At 49.5% G+C, this 19,170-nt stretch overlaps 1 protein-coding gene across 2 annotated transcripts in view; it reads right to left on the bottom strand.

The window, feature by feature from the left end:
* LOC120425210 (adenylate cyclase type 6) overlaps positions 1–19,170 on the bottom strand; it is a 283,171-nt gene that overhangs the window by 13,386 nt on the left and 250,615 nt on the right. For both annotated transcript variants that reach the window (XM_052711139.1, XM_052711138.1), the window contains 2 exons: positions 19,029–19,109; positions 18,804–18,961 (listed from right to left, as the gene is read on the bottom strand). In XM_052711139.1, coding sequence (XP_052567099.1) covers positions 18,804–18,961; positions 19,029–19,109 — 239 coding nt within the window. The remainder of the gene's footprint in view (positions 1–18,803; positions 18,962–19,028; positions 19,110–19,170) is intronic.

The raw sequence follows: 19,170 nt of genomic DNA, 5'->3' as shown, positions 1-19,170 counted from the left end.
TTGTCAACGTGTAAACCACACTAGCTATTGAGGGCAAAGTGTGCTACATATAAAAGCTTTAACCTGGGAAAGCTTTTATCACGCCCGGTGGATAGGCAACACGTAGAGTGAGAGAGATTTTTTTTTTTTTTTTTTTTCATAAAATTATTTTTATTAGGTCCTTTTCGGTACTGGGACCTGGTTAGGACCGAGTCGGCTTTTGTAATTACAAAAAACTTAATAATTACAGAGGATCTTGTGTGTAAATGTTAGTGGGAGGGGAGCCGATTACCCGCGGCCTACTCGGGGTTAGTAGGGAAGGGATTGATGTTAAAGACAAGGCGTGGGAAGGGAAGGGGGATTGTGTAGGGGTCTTGGTTGGCTCTTCTGGCCTTTGCGTTTTGTCCTCAGCCGCAACTCGGTGTCCAGCTGCTGGGGCGATCTTGCTTTGCTTCCGGTGCAAACCAGAAACGACGGCTTTGTGTGAAGGCGAGTTATACTAAATAGAGGAAAACTAACTGAAGAGAAACTAACTGGAAGAAAACTAAATAGATATTTTGGAATCTGAGAGGAACTGATAGATAGGATAGAGAACATCAAGGTCTAGCTGAGATAGCGCGTCTCGCATCGGGATTTCTGGTGGTCTTCCTCGGGCCCTGAGGGTATCTTTCAGCTTAATTCTGTGAACATGGTGATCTGGACACGCCCATACGAGATGGTCGATGTCCTGATAACCCTGCCCACAGTCGCAAAGGTTCGTAACACTCATGTTGATACGGTAAAGATGAGCCTTGGACGAGTAATGGTTCGACATAAGGCGGGACATCGTTCTGATGAATCCACGTGTCAAGTCCATTCCCTTGAACCAGGCTTTTCTTTGCACCTTAGGTCGTATGGAATACATCCAACGTCCTTTGGTGTCGTCGTCCCATTGATTTTGCCAATCCAGGAGCGCACGCTGCCTCGGCAAACCGTAGCATTCTTGTAGGCTAATTGGCCTTTCAAAAATGTCTCCACTCTCAGCACCCTTCTTGGCGAGCAAGTCCGCTTTCTCATTACCCGGAATCGAGCAATGAGCGCGGACCCATACCACCGTGATGCTGAAGGACTGAGCCGCCAGGTTGTTTAAAGTCTTGCGTATTTCCGTGAGGAAAAACGTAGACTCCCTGGTCGGCTTCAGAGTCCGGATAGCCTCAACAGAGCTAAAGCTATCGGTGAAGATGAAGTAGTGGTCAGGTGGCATGGTCTCGATGATTCGCAGTGCGCAGTAAACCGCGGCTAACTCTGCGACGTAAACCGAACTCGGGTCCTTCAGCTTAAAGAACAGCTGATAAGATTCATGATAAACACCGAAGCCCGTACAGCCGTCGAGCTTGGAGCCATCGGTGAAGAATCTGTTGTTTGGAGGAACATGGTTGTACTTTGATGCGAAGATCGACGGTACAACTCCCCGCAGAAGATGGTTTGGGATACCGCGAGTATCGGCTTTCATGGACGTGTCGAAGCCAATCAGGGTGCTGCTGGTTAACGGAGGCGTGCGCTGTACCGTTGTGCTCGGGCTCCACTCCCACGATGACATAAAGTCATAATATAGAAGCATGCGCCGAGACTCAACGTGAAGGTTCAGCAACGTTTCAAAGTTGTCAATTACCAGTTTATTCCTGTAATCACACCGGATCAGGAACCGGTAAGACAGTTCGTAGTAACGAGTTCGCAGAGGCAACACTCCCGCCAAGACCTCGAGGGTCATGTTGTGAGTTGAGTGCATGCATCCCAAGACAATGCGAAGACTTCGGTACTGTATCCGCTGGAGAACCAACAAGCGTGATTTCGCAGCTGACTGGAAGCAGAAACTGCCATATTCCAGCACCGAGAGTATCGTTGTCTTGTACAGTCGAAGCAGGTCAGAAGGATGAGCACCCCACCGGTTGCCAGAGACGCTGCGCAGAAAATTAGTCCTTTGCAGGCACTTTTGCTTCAGGTAGTTAATGTGCTTCCCCCATGTTCCCTTTTGATCGAAGATGGTACCCATGTACATGAAGTGGTCCGACTGCTCGATAGTCTTTCCCGAGAGAGAAAGATTGAGCTGCGGCGGTTCATGCTTCCCCGTAAAAACGACCAGTTCCGTCTTCTCCGGAGAGAATTCAATACCCTTTCCAACTGCCCAATGGGCCAAGTTGTTCAGGGTATCTTGCAAGGGTTCTAGCAGATCGACTTCCTTCTTGGCAGCGATTGAAACCACTGCGTCATCTGCGTACTGTATAAGGGTGCAGTCTCCGGTCAAGCAATCATCGATGTCGCTGACGTAGAAGTTATACATGGATGGGCTAAGGCGTGAGCCTTGTGCCAAACCCATGTAACTTATCCGGGTGATTGCCAGATCACCTTGCACAAAGTGCATGTGTTTTTCTGACAACAGGTTGATGAGGAAGTTGCACATCGTCGGATTGAGACCGCTCCGCCGCAGCTTTACTCCCAACACATCGATGGAGACTGAATCGAATGCACCCTTGATGTCTAGGAAGACAGAAGCCATTTGCTGTTTTTTACCACGGGCTATGTCGATCCCTGTGGCCAGCAAGGCTAGACAGTCGCTTGTTCCCTTGCCTCTCCGGAAGCCATACTGCGTGTCAGACAGCAAGTGCTCTCGTTCCATCCATGGTTCGAGGCGGTCGAGGATCATCTTCTCCAGCAACTTGCGTAGACACGACAGCAAGCTGATTGGACGATACGAGTTGTGGTCGGATGCCGGCTTACCGGGCTTTTGAATGGCAACCACCCGGACCTGTCGCCATTCGTGTGGAATTATGTTCTGCTCCACGAACTTGTTGAACAGATTCAACAGACGCTGCTTGGCGACGTCCGGAAGATTTTTCAGCAAGCTGAACTTGATCTTGTCCGGACCAGGAGCAGTGTTGTTGCCCGTCAATAGTGCTATGGAGAGCTCTACCATCGAGAAGGGAGGATTAGAATCGCTCCCATCAACAACGTCGAATGATGGTTGTGTCGGCACCGAGTCCGGGCACACCTTCTTGGCGAAATCCAATATCCACTTGTCCGATTTTTCCACACTCTCGTTCGGAACGGAACCTCTACGCATGGCCCTCGCAACGCGCCACAGAGTGCTCATGGACGTATCTGCTGGTAATCCTTCAACGAACTCCCGCCAGTACATTCGCTTCTTCCGCTTCAGAGTATTACTGTACCTGCGATCAAGAGCTCTGTACTTTTGGAAGTTCGCTCGGATTCCACACTTGCAGAAGTCCACATAAGCTTCAGACCTGGCCGCCGAGAGATCCGTACACTCCTTGTCCCACCAGGGAAGTGGAGGGCGCGTTCGGATGTACGGTCCCGGGACGGGTTTCGTCTGAGCTTGTATAGCACTGTCATAGATCAAATTAGCCAGAAACGCATATTCTTCAAGCGGTGCCAACCCTGCTCGCAACTCAACTCCAATGGAGACTGCCTCCGCGTACTGTTTCCAGTCGATATTTCGCGTCAGATCGTAAGGCATCTCCACCGTTGTCGATTGCTGTGGGCCATGGCTAACCAGAATAGCGATCGGCAAATGATCACTGCCACGAGGATCTTGAAGCACGTTCCAGTCACAGAGAACTGCCAGACTGTTGGAACAGAGCGACAAGTCGATGGCACTCGCCTTCGTACCGGACGTAGTTGGCGTTGGTGGTGTTGCAATCCGCGTAACTTGCTTGTCCCTGTTTAGGAGGGTCATCTGGAAGTCGTCGCACAGTTCGTGAATCAGATATGCTTGAGGGTCTGTCTTGTGACTTCCCCACTCGGTGCTGTGAAGATTAAAGTCACCCAGAACCAGTCGCGGTGCCTGCAACAGCTCAAGCATACCCCACAACTTTTGTCGAGTTAACGACACCTGTGGGGGAACATAGACGGACACAATGCAAATGTCCAGTCCTCTGATCCTGGCCTGTACTGCGACTGCTTCGATTCCTCCTAGATTCGGGAGCGTGACCTTTCTAAAAGTGTGGCATTTCCTGACCCCAATCAGTACGCCTCCACCTCTATTTGGCCCTGCCCTGCTCTCTGTGATGATGTTGTACCCCCGGAAAGCTGGCGTCTCATCTCCTATAAGAAACGTTTCGCTCAGCGCAAACACATCACAGTCTCGTTCGAATGCGAATTGTTGAAAATCGTTTAACTTGGGGGTTAAACTTCTGCAATTCCATTGTAGAAAGGAGATGCCGTTTTTCGTTTTTGGTGTATTACCCATCAAAGGAAATGAACGACAAGAGGGGCGTCGTGCTAGCAAGCTGTTTCCCGATGTGTCTAGCGAGAGGCTCAAACCGCTTTATGATTAAACGCGTCGGTTCACTCACAAAAGAGCACAGCCATTCCACGATTGTGGAAAAAGGAAGGACTCCTTTGAAGGCATCGGTGATCGGATTCGGTTGAGGAACCGTTTTTAGGGGGATCTTTGGCAGCTTGGGAACGGGCTTCAGCGGCTTGAGAGGAATCGGTGCCGGCTTCGGTGTCGGCTTCGGTGCCGGCTTCGGAGCGGGCTTACCCGACGGACCGAAAGGAAAATCCTCCTCGAAGTTCAACGAGTCACTTTCCTTACCCTTGCCGCCAGCGGCTTTCCTGGACTTGGAAGCCTTGTTGCGCTTCGGGTTTGGTCCGGAAGAGTCACTTTCCTCGTCTCTCTGGAAGAGGACCTCCACATCGGAATCTTCGTCCCCCGAATCTTCGTCCGCCAAAGGAGCGAAGCGATTGGGGTGGGTCACCTGACTAAGGATTTCCGCGAAGGACTTCTTGGAGCGTTCCCTCAAGGATCGCTTCATCTTGTCCTCGCGCTCCTTGTACTTTGGGCACTGTCGAGTTTTGTGCGGTTCCCCGCCACAAAGCAGGCATTTTTCAGCCTGCTTTTGGCAATCCACGTCCTTGTGGGGGCCGGCGCACTTTGAGCACTTGCTCTTGTTGCTGCAGTAGGTCTTGGTGTGTCCCAACTGCTGGCAGTTTTCGCAGCTCATCACTCGCGGAACGTACAATCGAACTGGAAGCCGAAGCTTGTACAGCTCAATGTAGTCCGGCAGAGCTGACCCTGCAAAAGTCACCCGGAACGAGGCAGAAGGAATGAACTTCTTCTGGCCACCCTCGGTGGTGACGTTGCCCAGTTGCCGGCACTCGAGTACCTCCACAGCTGGAAGTTTAGGGTTCTTGAAGCGTCCCACCGCCCTTGAGAGGTCGACAAGCGACAGACTGTCATCGGTCACCACGCCGTCGATCTCGACTTTGTGGGCCGGAATCCAAACACGGTACTCAATGCTGAACCGCAGATCAGTTACGATCTGATTAGCTTGCACCGCGGAGTTCACGATCACGCGGAGCTTGCTCTTGTTCAGCTTGGTACATTCGACCACCCCAGGATAGTGCTTCTGCAAATCCTTGGTGATCTGTACAAAGTTTAACGGCTTCTGTTTGGGCCGGAAGAAGACCACCCATTCCGTTTGCGATCCCTCTTGATACTGACGAGGACGAGGAATCGGTTTTTGGGAATGAGGATTCAGGAGCGGTGGGGGATTTGGATCCGGATTCGGCACCGGTGTTTTAGGAGGAATTGGATCTGGATTGGGAGAAGGAATTGGGTTTGGAGTCAAGGGGGGAATCGGGTCTGGAGTCAAGGGAGGAATCGGTGGTTGAGGGGGAACCGGATTCGGATCTGATTTAGGACGCTTTCGCTTCTTCCTCTTAGACCCGTCCGTGGATCCCCCTTTACCGTCAGCATCCTTATCCTTCAGGAAGTGGTCCCTGTTGGTGGTGTTTGAAGGAACTCCCGAGACAGAGTCCTTCATTTCCACGTCCTCGTCACCATCAATGGATGAATCGAAATCAGATTCCTCGTGTTCCGACTCGGTCGGATCCATGATTGAGGAAAAACGGAAGAAAACTAATCAAACCAAAATAAGACTAAAATAACGCAGAAGAAATGAGAAAAAAAAATCTAACAGGAAAAAAAAAACTATGAGAAAAAAAAAAAAAAAAAAAAACTAACAGCAAACAAAAAACTCGCCTTTCGCACTCACCGCCGAACTGGCCGCACTGGCTGCCGCCCGCAGCGGGATGCGCGGGAAGCTCGTTTGCGCGCGCTTGTTGTTGTTGTGCTGCCTGCTGCCAGCCACGTAAACAACGGAGCCACGTAAACAACGGGGTTGTCTCCTTTTGACGGTGTTTTGTTAACTTTCGCCGACGGCCATGGCGGCGGCCGCGACGGTGGAGAGTGAGTGGACGGAGCACAGGGCTGAGAATGGAAGGACGTTCTACTGGAACGCGGCCTTGAGGAAAAGTGTGTGGGAGAAACCGGACGGGTTTCAACCCAAGACGCAGGCGGCGACGGGCATGGAGGTGGAAGACTCCGAAGGAGGAGGAGAGGACGGGGGCGAATTTCGTCCCGTGGTCAAGGTTCGCCGCAGGAAGGCTAAGGAGGAGATCAACGTCGGCGATGGCGGCAACGACGGCGATGTGGAGAAACTGCTCAGCAACAACAAGTTCAGCCCGCTAGCGGAGGAGAGCAACAACAACAACAATGCGAACCCAGCAGCAGAAAAAACCATCCCCGTGGTACCAGCAACCGGCAAGTCGGCCGGGGAGAAGAAGCAGCCGCCGCTGGTGGTGAAAGAAATGAGCTTCGCCCGCCTTGCGAAGGTGATGTCGTCGTGTGATGTCCAGCCGGAACACAAACTGACGCGGTACGGCACAAAAATTACGTGCTTCTCGAGCGACGACTTCGACACGGTGCAAGCCCACCTGAAAAAGAACAAGGTGCAGTTCTACACGCACGGAAAGCGCAGTGCGAGACCGCACCGGGTAGTAATGCGAGGTCTCCCGAACGCGGAACCGGATTACGTCAAGGAGCTGCTCAAGACGGAACATCAGCTGGACGTCTTGGCAGTACACGCCATCAGGCGGAAGCAGCAGCTTCCCGCCATCGATGAGACGCCTTTCATCGTGCTCTTCCCCAAGGGTCACACCAGTCTGAAGGAGTTGAGTAGCAAGGTAAAGAAAGTGGGACCAGTCGTCGTCCGGTGGGTGGCCTACCGGAACAAAGAACCTCACGTGACCCAGTGCAAGAACTGCTTGCAGTTCGGTCACGGAACCAGTAACTGCCATCTGAAGCCCAGGTGCAGCAGCTGTGGGGGTGCCCACAGCACAGAAAAGTGCAAAGCTGAAGAAACGGAAGCCAAGAAGTGTGTCAACTGCTCTGGATCTCACGAGGGTCTGGACCGCAGCTGTCCCAAACGTGCGCAGTTCATCCAGTCGAGGCAGCAGGCGTCCAAGCCGAAGCCGCCAGCATGGAAGAAGGACAAACAGACTCCTGCAGGAGCCGTGTTTACCGCGGCGGATTTTCCTCCGCTACCTGGAGCGGTACCGGAAGATAAACATCCTCGTCCCGCAGGAAGAAGTCAAGGAAATACTGGCGCCGACGCCGGTGCAACCCCGAAGGAGCAACAAGGTGAACGGATGCTGTACAGCGAGTCGGAGCTGTGGGCCATTTACCGAGAGTACAGAGTTCGCTTGAGGCAGTGCAAGACACCCGAGGAACAGATTGACGTGATCGCACACTTGCTGACACATGGCACGAGAAAATGATCATCTGGTTCAGTTACGTTTTTTTTATTATTATTTATTATTTGTTGTATTTTTGATCCTCGGTCCTAACCTGGTCGTAGCACCTAAAAGGACCTAATAAAAATAAGTTGTGAAGAAAAAAAAAAAAACGGGGTTGTCTCCGACCTGGCCTGGCCGAAAACTGGTCCGCCGACCGCAGTCGACTCTCCGGGGCCGATTCCACCGACCAACGACCGTCTCTCGCCTCAGCTGCCTCCGCGGCCGCTGCTGCTCACTCCACCTGCTGCTGCTGCTCGGATGCAGGAACTCGTTCCTCTTCCGCTGCTGCACCGCCGCCGTGTCCACGACGACCAGATTGTGGCCTCTCTGACCACCGGAACGGGCTTGTCCGCTCGCACACGCCTCGGAATCGCCGTGAAAAACGCGCCAAACACACCGCGAAAAAACACGACTAACCGCTGAGACTTCTGCCGGAGCAATGAGTGAGAGAGATTCTCTTCTACGCCACAATCCTCTCTGAGAGAGTGTACAACTGTTCAACGAAACGATGACGGATTCACCATGGAGAAGGCGTCATAAGACAACTATAACTTTAACAAAAACTGTTTACCGTGACAACTACTAATGTAACATGTAATACATTGTTTATAAGCTAGAATTAGATTAATAAACATTGCCTAACAAGCAACATATGCCTAAAGCTAGAGTGAGTCTTATTTATGCGTATTCTTTTTAATTGGCCCATAGGGGAGATGGGGGTAAGACGGCCACCCTAAGGGAGAAGTCTAATAAAATTTACACAACAGATTATTTTGATCTCAAATTACGTACATATTGTTCTACTACTAGTCCATTATAGCGCATTCCAGTTTGACAGCTTGCTCAGAGCAGACGTGTTTCCTTTGAGCGCGTTTTTGACGGTGTTTTTTTTTAACTTTCGCCGACGGCCATGGCGGCGGCCGCGACGGCGGAGAGTGAGTGGACGGAGCATAGGGCTGAGGATGGAAGGCCGTTCTACTGGAACGCGGCCATGAAGAAAAGTGTGTGGGAGAAACCGGACGGGTTCCAACCCAAAACGCAGGCGGCGACGGGCATGGAAGTGGAAGACTCCGAAGGAGGAGGAGAGGACGGGGGCGAATTTCGTCCCGTGATCAAGGTTCGGCGCAGGAAGGCTAAGGAGGAGATCAACGACGGCAATGGCCAGGAAGTGGAGAAACTGCTCAGCAACAACAAGTTCAGCCCGCTAGCGGAGAAGAGCAACAACAACAACAATGCGAACCCAGCAGCAGAAAAAACCACCCCCGTGGTACCAGCACCCGGCAAGTCGGCAGGGGAGAAGAAGCAGCCGCCGCTGGTGGTGAAAGAAACGAGTTTCGCCCGCCTTGCGAAGGTGATGTCGACATGTGATGTCCAGCCGGAACACAAACTGACGCGGTACGGCACCAAAATTACGTGCTATTCGAGCGACGACTTCGACACGGTGCAAGCTCACCTGAAGAAGAACAAGGTGCAGTTCTATACGCACGGAAAGCGCAGTGCGAGACCGCACCGGGTAGTAATGCGAGGTCTCCCGAACGCGGAACCGGATTACGTCAAGGAGCTGCTCAAGACGGAACATCAGCTGGACGTCTTGGCAGTACACGCCATCAGGCGGAAGCAGCAGCTTCCCGCCATCGATGAGACGCCTTTCATCGTGCTCTTCCCCAAGGGGCACACCAGTTTGAAGGAGTTGAGTAGCAAGGTAAAGAAAGTGGGACCAGTCGTCGTCCGGTGGGTGGCCTACCGGAACAAAGAACCGCACGTGACCCAGTGCAAGAACTGCTTGCAGTTCGGTCACGGAACCAGTAACTGCCATCTCAAGCCCAGGTGCAGCAGCTGTGGGGGTGCCCACAGCACGGAAAAGTGCAAAGCAGAAGAAACGGAAGCCAAGAAGTGTGTCAACTGCTCTGGATCTCACGAGGGTCTGGACCGCAGCTGTCCCAAACGTGCGCAGTTCATCCAGTCGAGACAGCAGGCGTCCAAGCCGAAGCCGCCAGCATGGAAGAAGGACAAGCAGACTCCGGCTGTAGCCGCGTTCAACGCGGCGGATTTTCCTCCGCTACCTGGAGCGGTGCCGTCCGTCGGGACGGAAGAAAAACATCCTCGTCCCGCAGGAAGAAGTCCAGATAATACTGGCGCCGGCGCCGATGCAACCCCGAAGGCGGATCAAGGCGAACCGAAGCTGTACAGCGAGTCGGAGCTGTGGTCCATTTACAGAGAATACAGAGGTCGCTTGAGGCAGTGCAAGACACCCGAGGAACAGATTGATGTGATCGCACACTTGCTGACACATGGCACGAGAAAATGATAATCTAGATCAGTTCCGGTTTTTATTTTTTATTTTTCTTTTATTATTTTTTGTACTTTTGATCCTCGGTCCTAACCTGGTCACAGCACCTAAAAGGACCTAATAAAAATAAGTTATGAACAAAAAAAAAAATAGTCCATTATAGAAATGACATAAATTAGTTGGTCTAAAAACCAATCTTCAATACTTTTCAACAATTTTAAAAAAATAATTGAAATCGTATATATATGAAATACGCGGGGTAAGACGGCCACCCATGTGGGGTAAGACGGCCAATGCTATAAATTAACTTAATAGCTTTGCTAAATCCACCCAAACACCTACATGGTTAGTTCAACAGACTTCTCTGAACATCATAACTATTTTGGTTGAAAAAAATCAGGTTTCAAATGTGAAGAAAAATGCTGTTTAAAAAATTTCATATTTTGGCTCAGTGAATTTCATATTATTGCGACCACATTTTATAAAAAACTATGAATTTTTACTACAAAACAAACACAATTTGATACAAAAAAATAGTTTGTGTATTTTGATTAGAATAAGTAAATCAAAATAATGTAAACAATATTAAATTAGCGATTTTTATGAATAGTTTGATAGGATTTCATACTATTCAATGAGTTTTGCTATATCACAGTAAAGAATGTTGTCAAAACGGTAGTTAACAGCATTTTGATAAAAAATTGACAGTTTTATTGAAAATGCTTTTCCTTTATCTAACAATATGTCCTAATAGTCAAAAACCGTCAAAAATATAACCTATATCAAATAAAATCAACAAATTACGGGTGGCCGTCTTACCCCCGGAGGAAGTGGCCGTCTTGCCCCCAAATAAATTATTTTTTTTAAACATTTTTTGTAAACAGTTCATCGCATTTTTTGAACTTTTTCGAGGGACATAATCTAGGGAAAACTTCAATTTAACATGAAAAAATATTTGAAGACAGAAAAACATATTGTTATTTAACAAAAATGCCTAAGTTGTAATTCATGAAAATTACATCCAGTTTCAAGTTCAAAAATTATTTGTTTATTTTGAGCTATTTTTATACTATTTCAAACAATATTTCTGGCAAAGGTGACTCCATATGCATTATTTAGCATGAGGAACAGTATTGCTGAACATTTTAGTAATATTCATTAGTATACTTATTAAAACAGTGGGGTGGCCGTCTTACCCCGCCTGGCCGTCTTACCCCCAGCTCCCCTATCCCAAAACCAACAGGTTATGGGCCCAGGATAACCTTAGATCCATTGCCCTGTCTAACTCGGTGCGAGTCGGTCGTGTTTAGCGAGTCTCTTACACGCGAGTTTTTTGTGCGATTTTTCGGCGTCTTCGACGGCGATTTCCCGTTCCGGCGGTTGCAGGTGGTGCGGACCACGTTCCGGAAGAAGTGGACACGGCGACGGCGCAGAAGCGGCAGTTCCCCAAGGCAGCTTCCCGAGTTCCCGCTCCCGTGAGGCGGCAGCAGGAGAAGGCGGCGGCAGACGCAATCGAGCGGTGGTCGCAGGAGGCGGCCCTGGAGAGTCGACTGCGGTCGGCGGACCAGTTTTCGGCCAGGCCAGGTCGGAGACAACCCCGTTGTTTACGTGGCTGGCAGCAGGCAGCACATCAACAACAACAACAACAAGCGCGCGAAAACGAGCTTCCCGCGCATCCCGCTGCGGGCGGCAGCCAGTGCGGCCAGTTCGGCGGTGAGTGCGAAAGGCGAGTTTTTTGTTAGCGTTTAGTTTTTTTTTTTTTTTTTTTTTTTTTTTTTTTTTTTTTTTTTTTTTTTTTTTTTTTTTTTTTTTTTTTTTTCTCATAGTTTTTTTTTCGGTTAGTTTTTTTTTTTCTTTCTCCTTTTTTACTTTTGCGATTAGTTTCATCACTTTCATTTTCGTTTAGTTTATCGCGTTTCTTCGCAAACATGGATCCGACCGAGTCGGACCATGAGGAATTCGACTCCGATTCAACCCTTGAGGGTGACGAGGACGTGGAAATGGAGGACTCTGTTTTGGGAGTTCCTTCAAACACCACCAACAGGGACCTCTTCCTGAAGGATAAGGATCCTGGCGGTAAAGGGGGATCCTCGGACGGGTCTAAGAGGACGAAGCGAAAGCGTTCTAAATCAGATCCGAATCCGGTTCCCCCTCAACCACCGATTCCTTCCTTGACTCCAGACCCGATTCCTCCCAATCCAGATCCAATTCCTCCCAATCCAGATCCAATTCCTCCTAAAACACCAGTGCCGAATCCGGATCCAAATCCCCCCCCGCCCCTGAATCCTCATTCTCAAAAACCGATTCCACGTCCTCGTCAGTATCAAGAGGGATCGCAAACGGAATGGGTGGTCTTCTTCCGGCCCAAACAGAAGCCGTTAAACTTTGTACAGATCACCAAGGATTTGCAGAAGCACTATCCTGGGGTGGTCGAATGTACCAAGCTGAACAAGAGCAAGCTCCGCGTGATCGTGAACTCCGCGGTGCAAGCGAATCAGATCGTAACTGATCTGCGGTTCAGCATTGAGTACCGTGTTTGGATTCCGGCCCACAAAGTCGAAATCGATGGCGTGGTGACCGATGACAGTCTGTCGCTTGTCGACCTCTCAAGGGCGGTGGGACGCTTCAAGAACCCTAAACTTCCAGCTGTGGAGGTACTCGAGTGCCGGCAACTGGGCAACGTCACCACCGAGGGTGGCCAGAAGAAGTTCATTCCTTCTGCCTCGTTCCGGGTGACTTTTGCAGGGTCAGCTCTGCCGGACTACATTGAGCTGTACAAGCTTCGGCTTCCAGTTCGATTGTACGTTCCGCGAGTGATGAGCTGCGAAAACTGCCAGCAGTTGGGACACACCAAGACCTACTGCAGCAACAAGAGCAAGTGCTCAAAGTGCGCCGGCCCCCATAAGGACGTGGATTGCCAAAAGCAGGCTGAAAAATGCCTGCTTTGTGGCGGGGAACCGCACAAAACTCGGCAGTGCCCAAAGTACAAGGAGCGCGAGGACAAGATGAAGCGATCCTTGAGGGAACGCTCCAAGAAGTCCTTCGCGGAAATCCTTAGTCAGGTAACCCACCCCAATCGCTTCGCTCCTTTGGCGGATGAAGATTCGGAGGACGAGGAATCCGATGTGGAGGTTCTCTTCCAGAGAGACGAGGAAAGTGACTCTTCCGGGCCAAACCCGAAGCGCAACAAGGCTTCCAAGTCCAAAAAAGCCGCTGGCGGCAAGGGTAAGGAAAGTGACTCGTTGAACTTCGAGGAGGATTTTCCTTTCGGTCCGTCGGGTAAGCCCGCTCCGAAGCCGGTACCGAAGCCAGTTCCCAAGCCGCTGAAGCCCGTTCCCAAGCTGCCAAAGATCCCCCTGAAACCGGTTCCTCAACCAAATCCGATCACCGATGCCTTCAAAGGAGTCCTTCCTTTTTCCACAATCGTGGAATGGCTGTGCTCTTTTGTGAGTGAACCGACGCGTTTAATCATAAAGCGGTTTGAGCCTCTCGCTAGACACATCGGGAAACAGCTTGCTAGCACGATGCCCCTCTTGTCGTTCATTTCCTTTGATGGGTAATACACCAAAAACGAAAAACGGCATCTCCTTTCTACAATGGAATTGTAGAAGTTTAACCCCCAAGTTAAACGATTTTCAACAATTCGCATTCGAACGGGACTGTGATGTGTTTGCGCTGAGCGAAACGTTTCTTATCGGAGATGAGACGCCAGCTTTCCGGGGGTACAACATCATCACAGAGAGCAGGGCAGGGCCAAATAGAGGTGGAGGCGTACTGATTGGGGTCAGGAAATGCCACACTTTTAGAAAGGTCACGCTCCCGAAGCTAGGAGGAATCGAAGCAGTCGCAGTACAGGCCAGGATCAGAGGACTGGACATTTGCATTGTGTCCGTCTACGTTCCCCCACAGGTGTCGTTAACTCGACAAAAGTTGTGGGGTATGCTTGAGCTGTTGCAGGCACCGCGACTGGTTCTGGGTGACTTTAATCTTCACAGCACCGAGTGGGGAAGTCACAAGACAGACCCTCAAGCATATCTGATTCATGAACTGTGCGACGACTTCCAGATGACCCTCCTAAACAGGGACAAGCAAGTTACGCGGATTGCAACACCACCAACGTCAACCACGTCCGGTACGAAGGCGAGTGCCATCGACTTGTCACTCTGTTCCAACAGTCTGGCAGTTCTTTGTGACTGGAACGTGCTTCAAGATCCTCGTGGCAGTGATCATTTGCCGATCGCTATTCTGGTTAGCCATGGCCCACAGCAATCGACAACGGTGGAGATGCCTTACGATCTGACGCGAAATATCGACTGGAAACAGTACGCGGAGGCAGTCTCCATTGGAGTTGAGTTGCAAGCAGGGTTGGTACCGCTTGAAGAATATGCGTTTCTGGCTAATTTGATCTATGACAGTGCGTTACAAGCTCAGACGAAACCCGTCCCGGGACCGTACATCCGAACGCGCCCTCCACTTCCCTGGTGGGACAAGGAGTGTACGGATCTCTCGGCGGCCAGGTCAGAAGCTTATGTGGACTTCTGCAAGTGTGGAATCCGAGCGAACTTCCAAAAGTACAGAGCTCTTGATCGCAGGTACAGTAATACTCTGAAGCGGAAGAAGCGAATGTACTGGCGGGAGTTCGTTGAAGGACTACCAGCAGATACGTCCATGAGCACTCTGTGGCGCGTTGCGAGGGCCATGCGTAGAGGTCCCGTTCCGAACGAGAGTGTGGAAAAATCGGACAAGTGGATATTGGATTTCGCCAAGAAGGTGTGCCCGGACTCGGTGCCGACACAACCATCATTCGACGTTGTTGATGGGAGCGATTCTAATCCTCCCTTATCGATGGTAGAGCTCTCCATAGCACTATTGACGGGCAACAACACTGCTCCTGGTCCGGACAAGATCAAATTCAGCTTGCTGAAGAATCTTCCGGACGTCGCCAAGCAGCGTCTGTTGAATCTGTTCAACACGTTGGTGGAGCAGAACATAATTCCACACGAATGGCGACAGGTCCGGGTGGTTGCCATTCAAAAGCCCGGTAAGCCGGCGTCCGACCACAACTCGTATCGTCCAATCAGCTTGCTGTCGTGTCTACGCAAGTTGCTGGAGAAGATGATCCTCGACCGCCTCGAACCATGGATGGAACGAGAGCACTTGCTGTCAGACACGCAGTATGGCTTCCGGAGAGGCAAGGGAACAAGCGACTGTCTAGCCTTGCTGGCCACAGGAATCGAAATAGCCCGTGGTAAAAAACAGCAAATGGCTTCTGTCTTCCTAGACATCAAGGGTGCATTCGATTCAGTCTCCATCGATGTGTTGGGAGTAAAGCTGCGGCGGAGCGGTCTCAATCCGACGATGTGCAACTTCCTCATCAACCTGTTGTCAGAAAAACACATGCACTTTGTGCAAGGTGATCTGGCAATCACCCGGATAAGTTACATGGGTTTGGCACAAGGCTCACGCCTTAGCCCATCCATGTATAACTTCTACGTCAGCGATATCGATGATTGCTTGACCGGAGACTGCTCCCTTATACAGTACGCAGATGACGCAGTGGTTTCAATCGCTGCCAAGAAGGAAGTCGATCTGCTAGAACCCTTGCAAGATACCCTGAACAACTTGGCCCATTGGGCAGTTGAAAAGGGTATTGAATTCTCTCCGGAGAAGACGGAACTGGTCGTTTTTACGGGGAAGCATGAACCGCCGCAGCTTAATCTTTCTCTTTCGGGAAAGACTATCGAGCAGTCGGACCACTTCATGTACATGGGTACCATCTTTGATCAAAAGGGAACATGGGGGAAGCACATTAACTACCTGAAGCAAAAGTGCCTGCAAAGAACTAATTTTCTGCGCAGCGTCTCTGGCAACCGGTGGGGTGCTCATCCTTCTGACCTGCTTCGACTGTACAAGACAACGATACTCTCGGTGCTGGAATATGGCAGTTTCTGCTTCCAAACAGCTGCGAAATCACGCTTGTTGGTTCTCCAGCGGATACAGTACCGAAGTCTTCGCATTGTCTTGGGATGCATGCACTCAACTCACAACATGACCCTCGAGGTCTTGGCGGGAGTGTTGCCTCTGCGAACTCGTTACTACGAACTGTCTTACCGGTTCCTGATCCGGTGTGATTACAGGAATAAACTGGTAATTGACAACTTTGAAACGTTGCTGAACCTTCACGTTGAGTCTCGGCGCATGCTTCTATATTATGACTTTATGTCATCGTGGGAGTGGAGCCCGAGCACAACGGTACAGCGCACGCCTCCGTTAACCAACAGCACCCTGATTGGCTTCGACACGTCCATGAAAGCCGATACTCGCGGTATCCCAAACCATCTTCTGCGGGGAGTTGTACCGTCGATCTTCGCATCAAAGTACAACCATGTTCCTCCAAACAACAGATTCTTCACCGATGGCTCCAAGCTTGACGGCTGTACGGGCTTCGGTGTTTATCATGAATCTTATCAGCTGTTCTTTAAGCTGAAGGACCCGAGTTCGGTTTACGTCGCAGAGTTAGCCGCGGTTTACTGCGCACTGCGAATCATCGAGACCATGCCACCTGACCACTACTTCATCTTCACCGATAGCTTTAGCTCTGTTGAGGCTATCCGGTCTCTGAAGCCGACCAGGGAGTCTACGTTTTTCCTCACGGAAATACGTAAGACTTTAAACAACCTGGCGGCTCAGTCCTTCAACATCACGGTGGTGTGGGTCCGCGCTCATTGCTCGATTCCGGGTAATGAGAAAGCGGACTTGCTCGCCAAGAAGGGTGCTGAGAGTGGAGACATTTTTGAAAGGCCAATTAGCCTACAAGAATGCTACGGTTTTCCGAGGCAGCGTGCGCTTCTGGATTGGCAAACACAATGGGACGGCGACACCAAGGGACGTTGGATGTATTCCATACGACCTAAGGTGCAAAGAAAAGCCTGGTTCAAGGGAATGGACTTGACACGTGGATTCATCAGAACGATGTCCCGCCTTATGTCGAACCATTACTCGTCCAAGGCTCATCTTTACCGTATCAACATGAGTGTTACGAACCTTTGCGACTGTGGGCAGGGTTATCAGGACATCGACCATCTCGTATGGGCGTGTCCAGATCACCATGTTCACAGAATTAAGCTGAAAGATACCCTCAGGGCCCGAGGAAGACCACCAGAAATCCCGATGCGAGACGCGTTATCTCAACTAGACCTTGATGTTCTCTATCCGATCTATCAGTTCGTCTTAGATTCCAAAATATCCTTTTAGTTTTTCTTCAGTTAGTTTTCCTTCAGTTAGTTTTCCTTCTGTTAGTATAACTCGCCTTCGCACAAAGCCGTCGTTTCTGGTTTGCACCGGAAGCAAAGCAAGAACGCCCCAGCAGCTGGACACCGAGTTGCGGCTGAGGACAAAAGCAAAGGCCAGCAGAGCCAACCAAGACCCCTACACAATCCCCCTTCCCTTCCCACGCCTTGTCTTTAACATCAATCCCTTCCCTACTAACCCCGAGTAGGCCGCGGGTAATCGGCTCCCCTCCCACTAACATTTACACACAAGATCCTCTGTAATTATTAAGCCAAATGTAATTACAAAAGCCGACTCGGTCCTAACCAGGTCCCAGTACCGAAAAGGACCTAATAAAAATAATTTTATGAGAAAAAAAAAAAAAAAAAAAATAACCTTAGATCATTTCTGGAGTTTTTTTTTGAAAAGGTCCAATAAACCAAATTATCAGTTTTTGCTTTTTGGGTGTTTTTTAATACCCCTGACTCAAGGCGGTTTTAAAAACACCCAAAAAGCAAAAACTGAAAATTTGGTTTATTGGACCTTTTCAAAAAACAAACTCCAGATTTGATCCTTGAATTTAATCACGGAAGTGAGATTATTTTCGTCCCGAGATCTGATTAATTCATGCCCGGTGGATACACACCGGTGAGGTAAAGAAACTTTCTTCCACTAGAAAAATATACCGCTACGCTGCAGCCCGACATCAGCCCGAGTCAGCTCAACATCAGCCCGAGTCAGCACGACATCAGCCCAAGTCAGCTCGACTTCCTCCGATGGAGGAATACGCCGATGGACAAGGAAAAGATAAGACTGAGGAACTGGCTCGACGTGAAAAATACGAGCGACGTCTAAAGGACGATAATGCTGCCCTGTCTCTAGTCATGATGACAACAGACAACAAGGCAATGAATCATATCTTGAACATACCTTATGTCAAGTTAGCTCTGGACAAGCTAGACAATGTCTACAATCGGCAAGGACAGATGGTACTGTTTGCCGAGCGTAAAAAATTATATCTACTTGGTTCAAAGTCTTTTTCCACGCTCTCCGAATTATTCTCGACTCATGAGACCCTAATTCGAAATATGGAAATTGCTGGAGAGACGCTCACAGATGAAGAGAAGATCAGACCAATTCTGCCGGCTGTTATTCGTAACAAGGTAAACAAATCACCATTTTAGGCTGCACATTATTGAAAAACACTTCTTTTTTTCGAATAGTTAAAAATGGGAAGGGTCATACCTTACCTCTGTCACGAGATATCGAACAATAGAACTCGGATTCGTGATCAGGGGCAAAAGATATCCCTAAGGACAAAATTTTACGCAAATCGAAGAGGGGTCGGGGCAACTGCTGTGTGAGTTGGTGGAGAATTACCCGAATTATGAAAAAATCTTGTAAAGTGAAAATGCATTCAACATTTCGCTGCGCATATTGCAAAAATTAAAAATTAGAAAATTTTCGAAATTAAGGGTACTTTTTGAAGAAAAAGTATTTATCTATACTTTTTTTGTTATCAATGTTGTTATAAGATAGACGTTAAAAATCAGTAATCATCGATAAAAGTATCGAAATAACGAAAACGATAACTATTACGATAACCACGAATGTATAAGTCACTCACCACGGCTCGCAGTGCCGATCGAAGATCAGCGCCAGCACCACGATCGACACGATGTAGCACACCAGGATGACCACCAGCAGGATGATCTTGAACAGAATCTTGATAAACTGATGCACCGCACAGGTCAGTAAGGCAAGCAAGGTAAGCAGTAGCAGAATCTAGGGGGAATTAGTCAAATGTTTAAATTTGAGTTCAAAGACGTTTTGGTTTGACGATCGTCCTTACATTGATAATTTTCGACTCTTTACAGTTATTAGGCCGTACTAGAGAATACTCGTCGGTAAGCGATAGATAAAAGATAAAAGTCTGGAATAAAAGTGTGACTTGTTAGAATTTTTGTGACGATTTTTGGGGATCAGCACTGACC

This window comes from Culex pipiens, chromosome 3 (assembly GCF_016801865.2).
Source record: "Culex pipiens pallens isolate TS chromosome 3, TS_CPP_V2, whole genome shotgun sequence".
Classification (NCBI taxonomy): Eukaryota; Metazoa; Arthropoda; class Insecta; order Diptera; family Culicidae; genus Culex; species Culex pipiens.
This window is presented reverse-complemented; position numbering and strand designations above follow the sequence as displayed.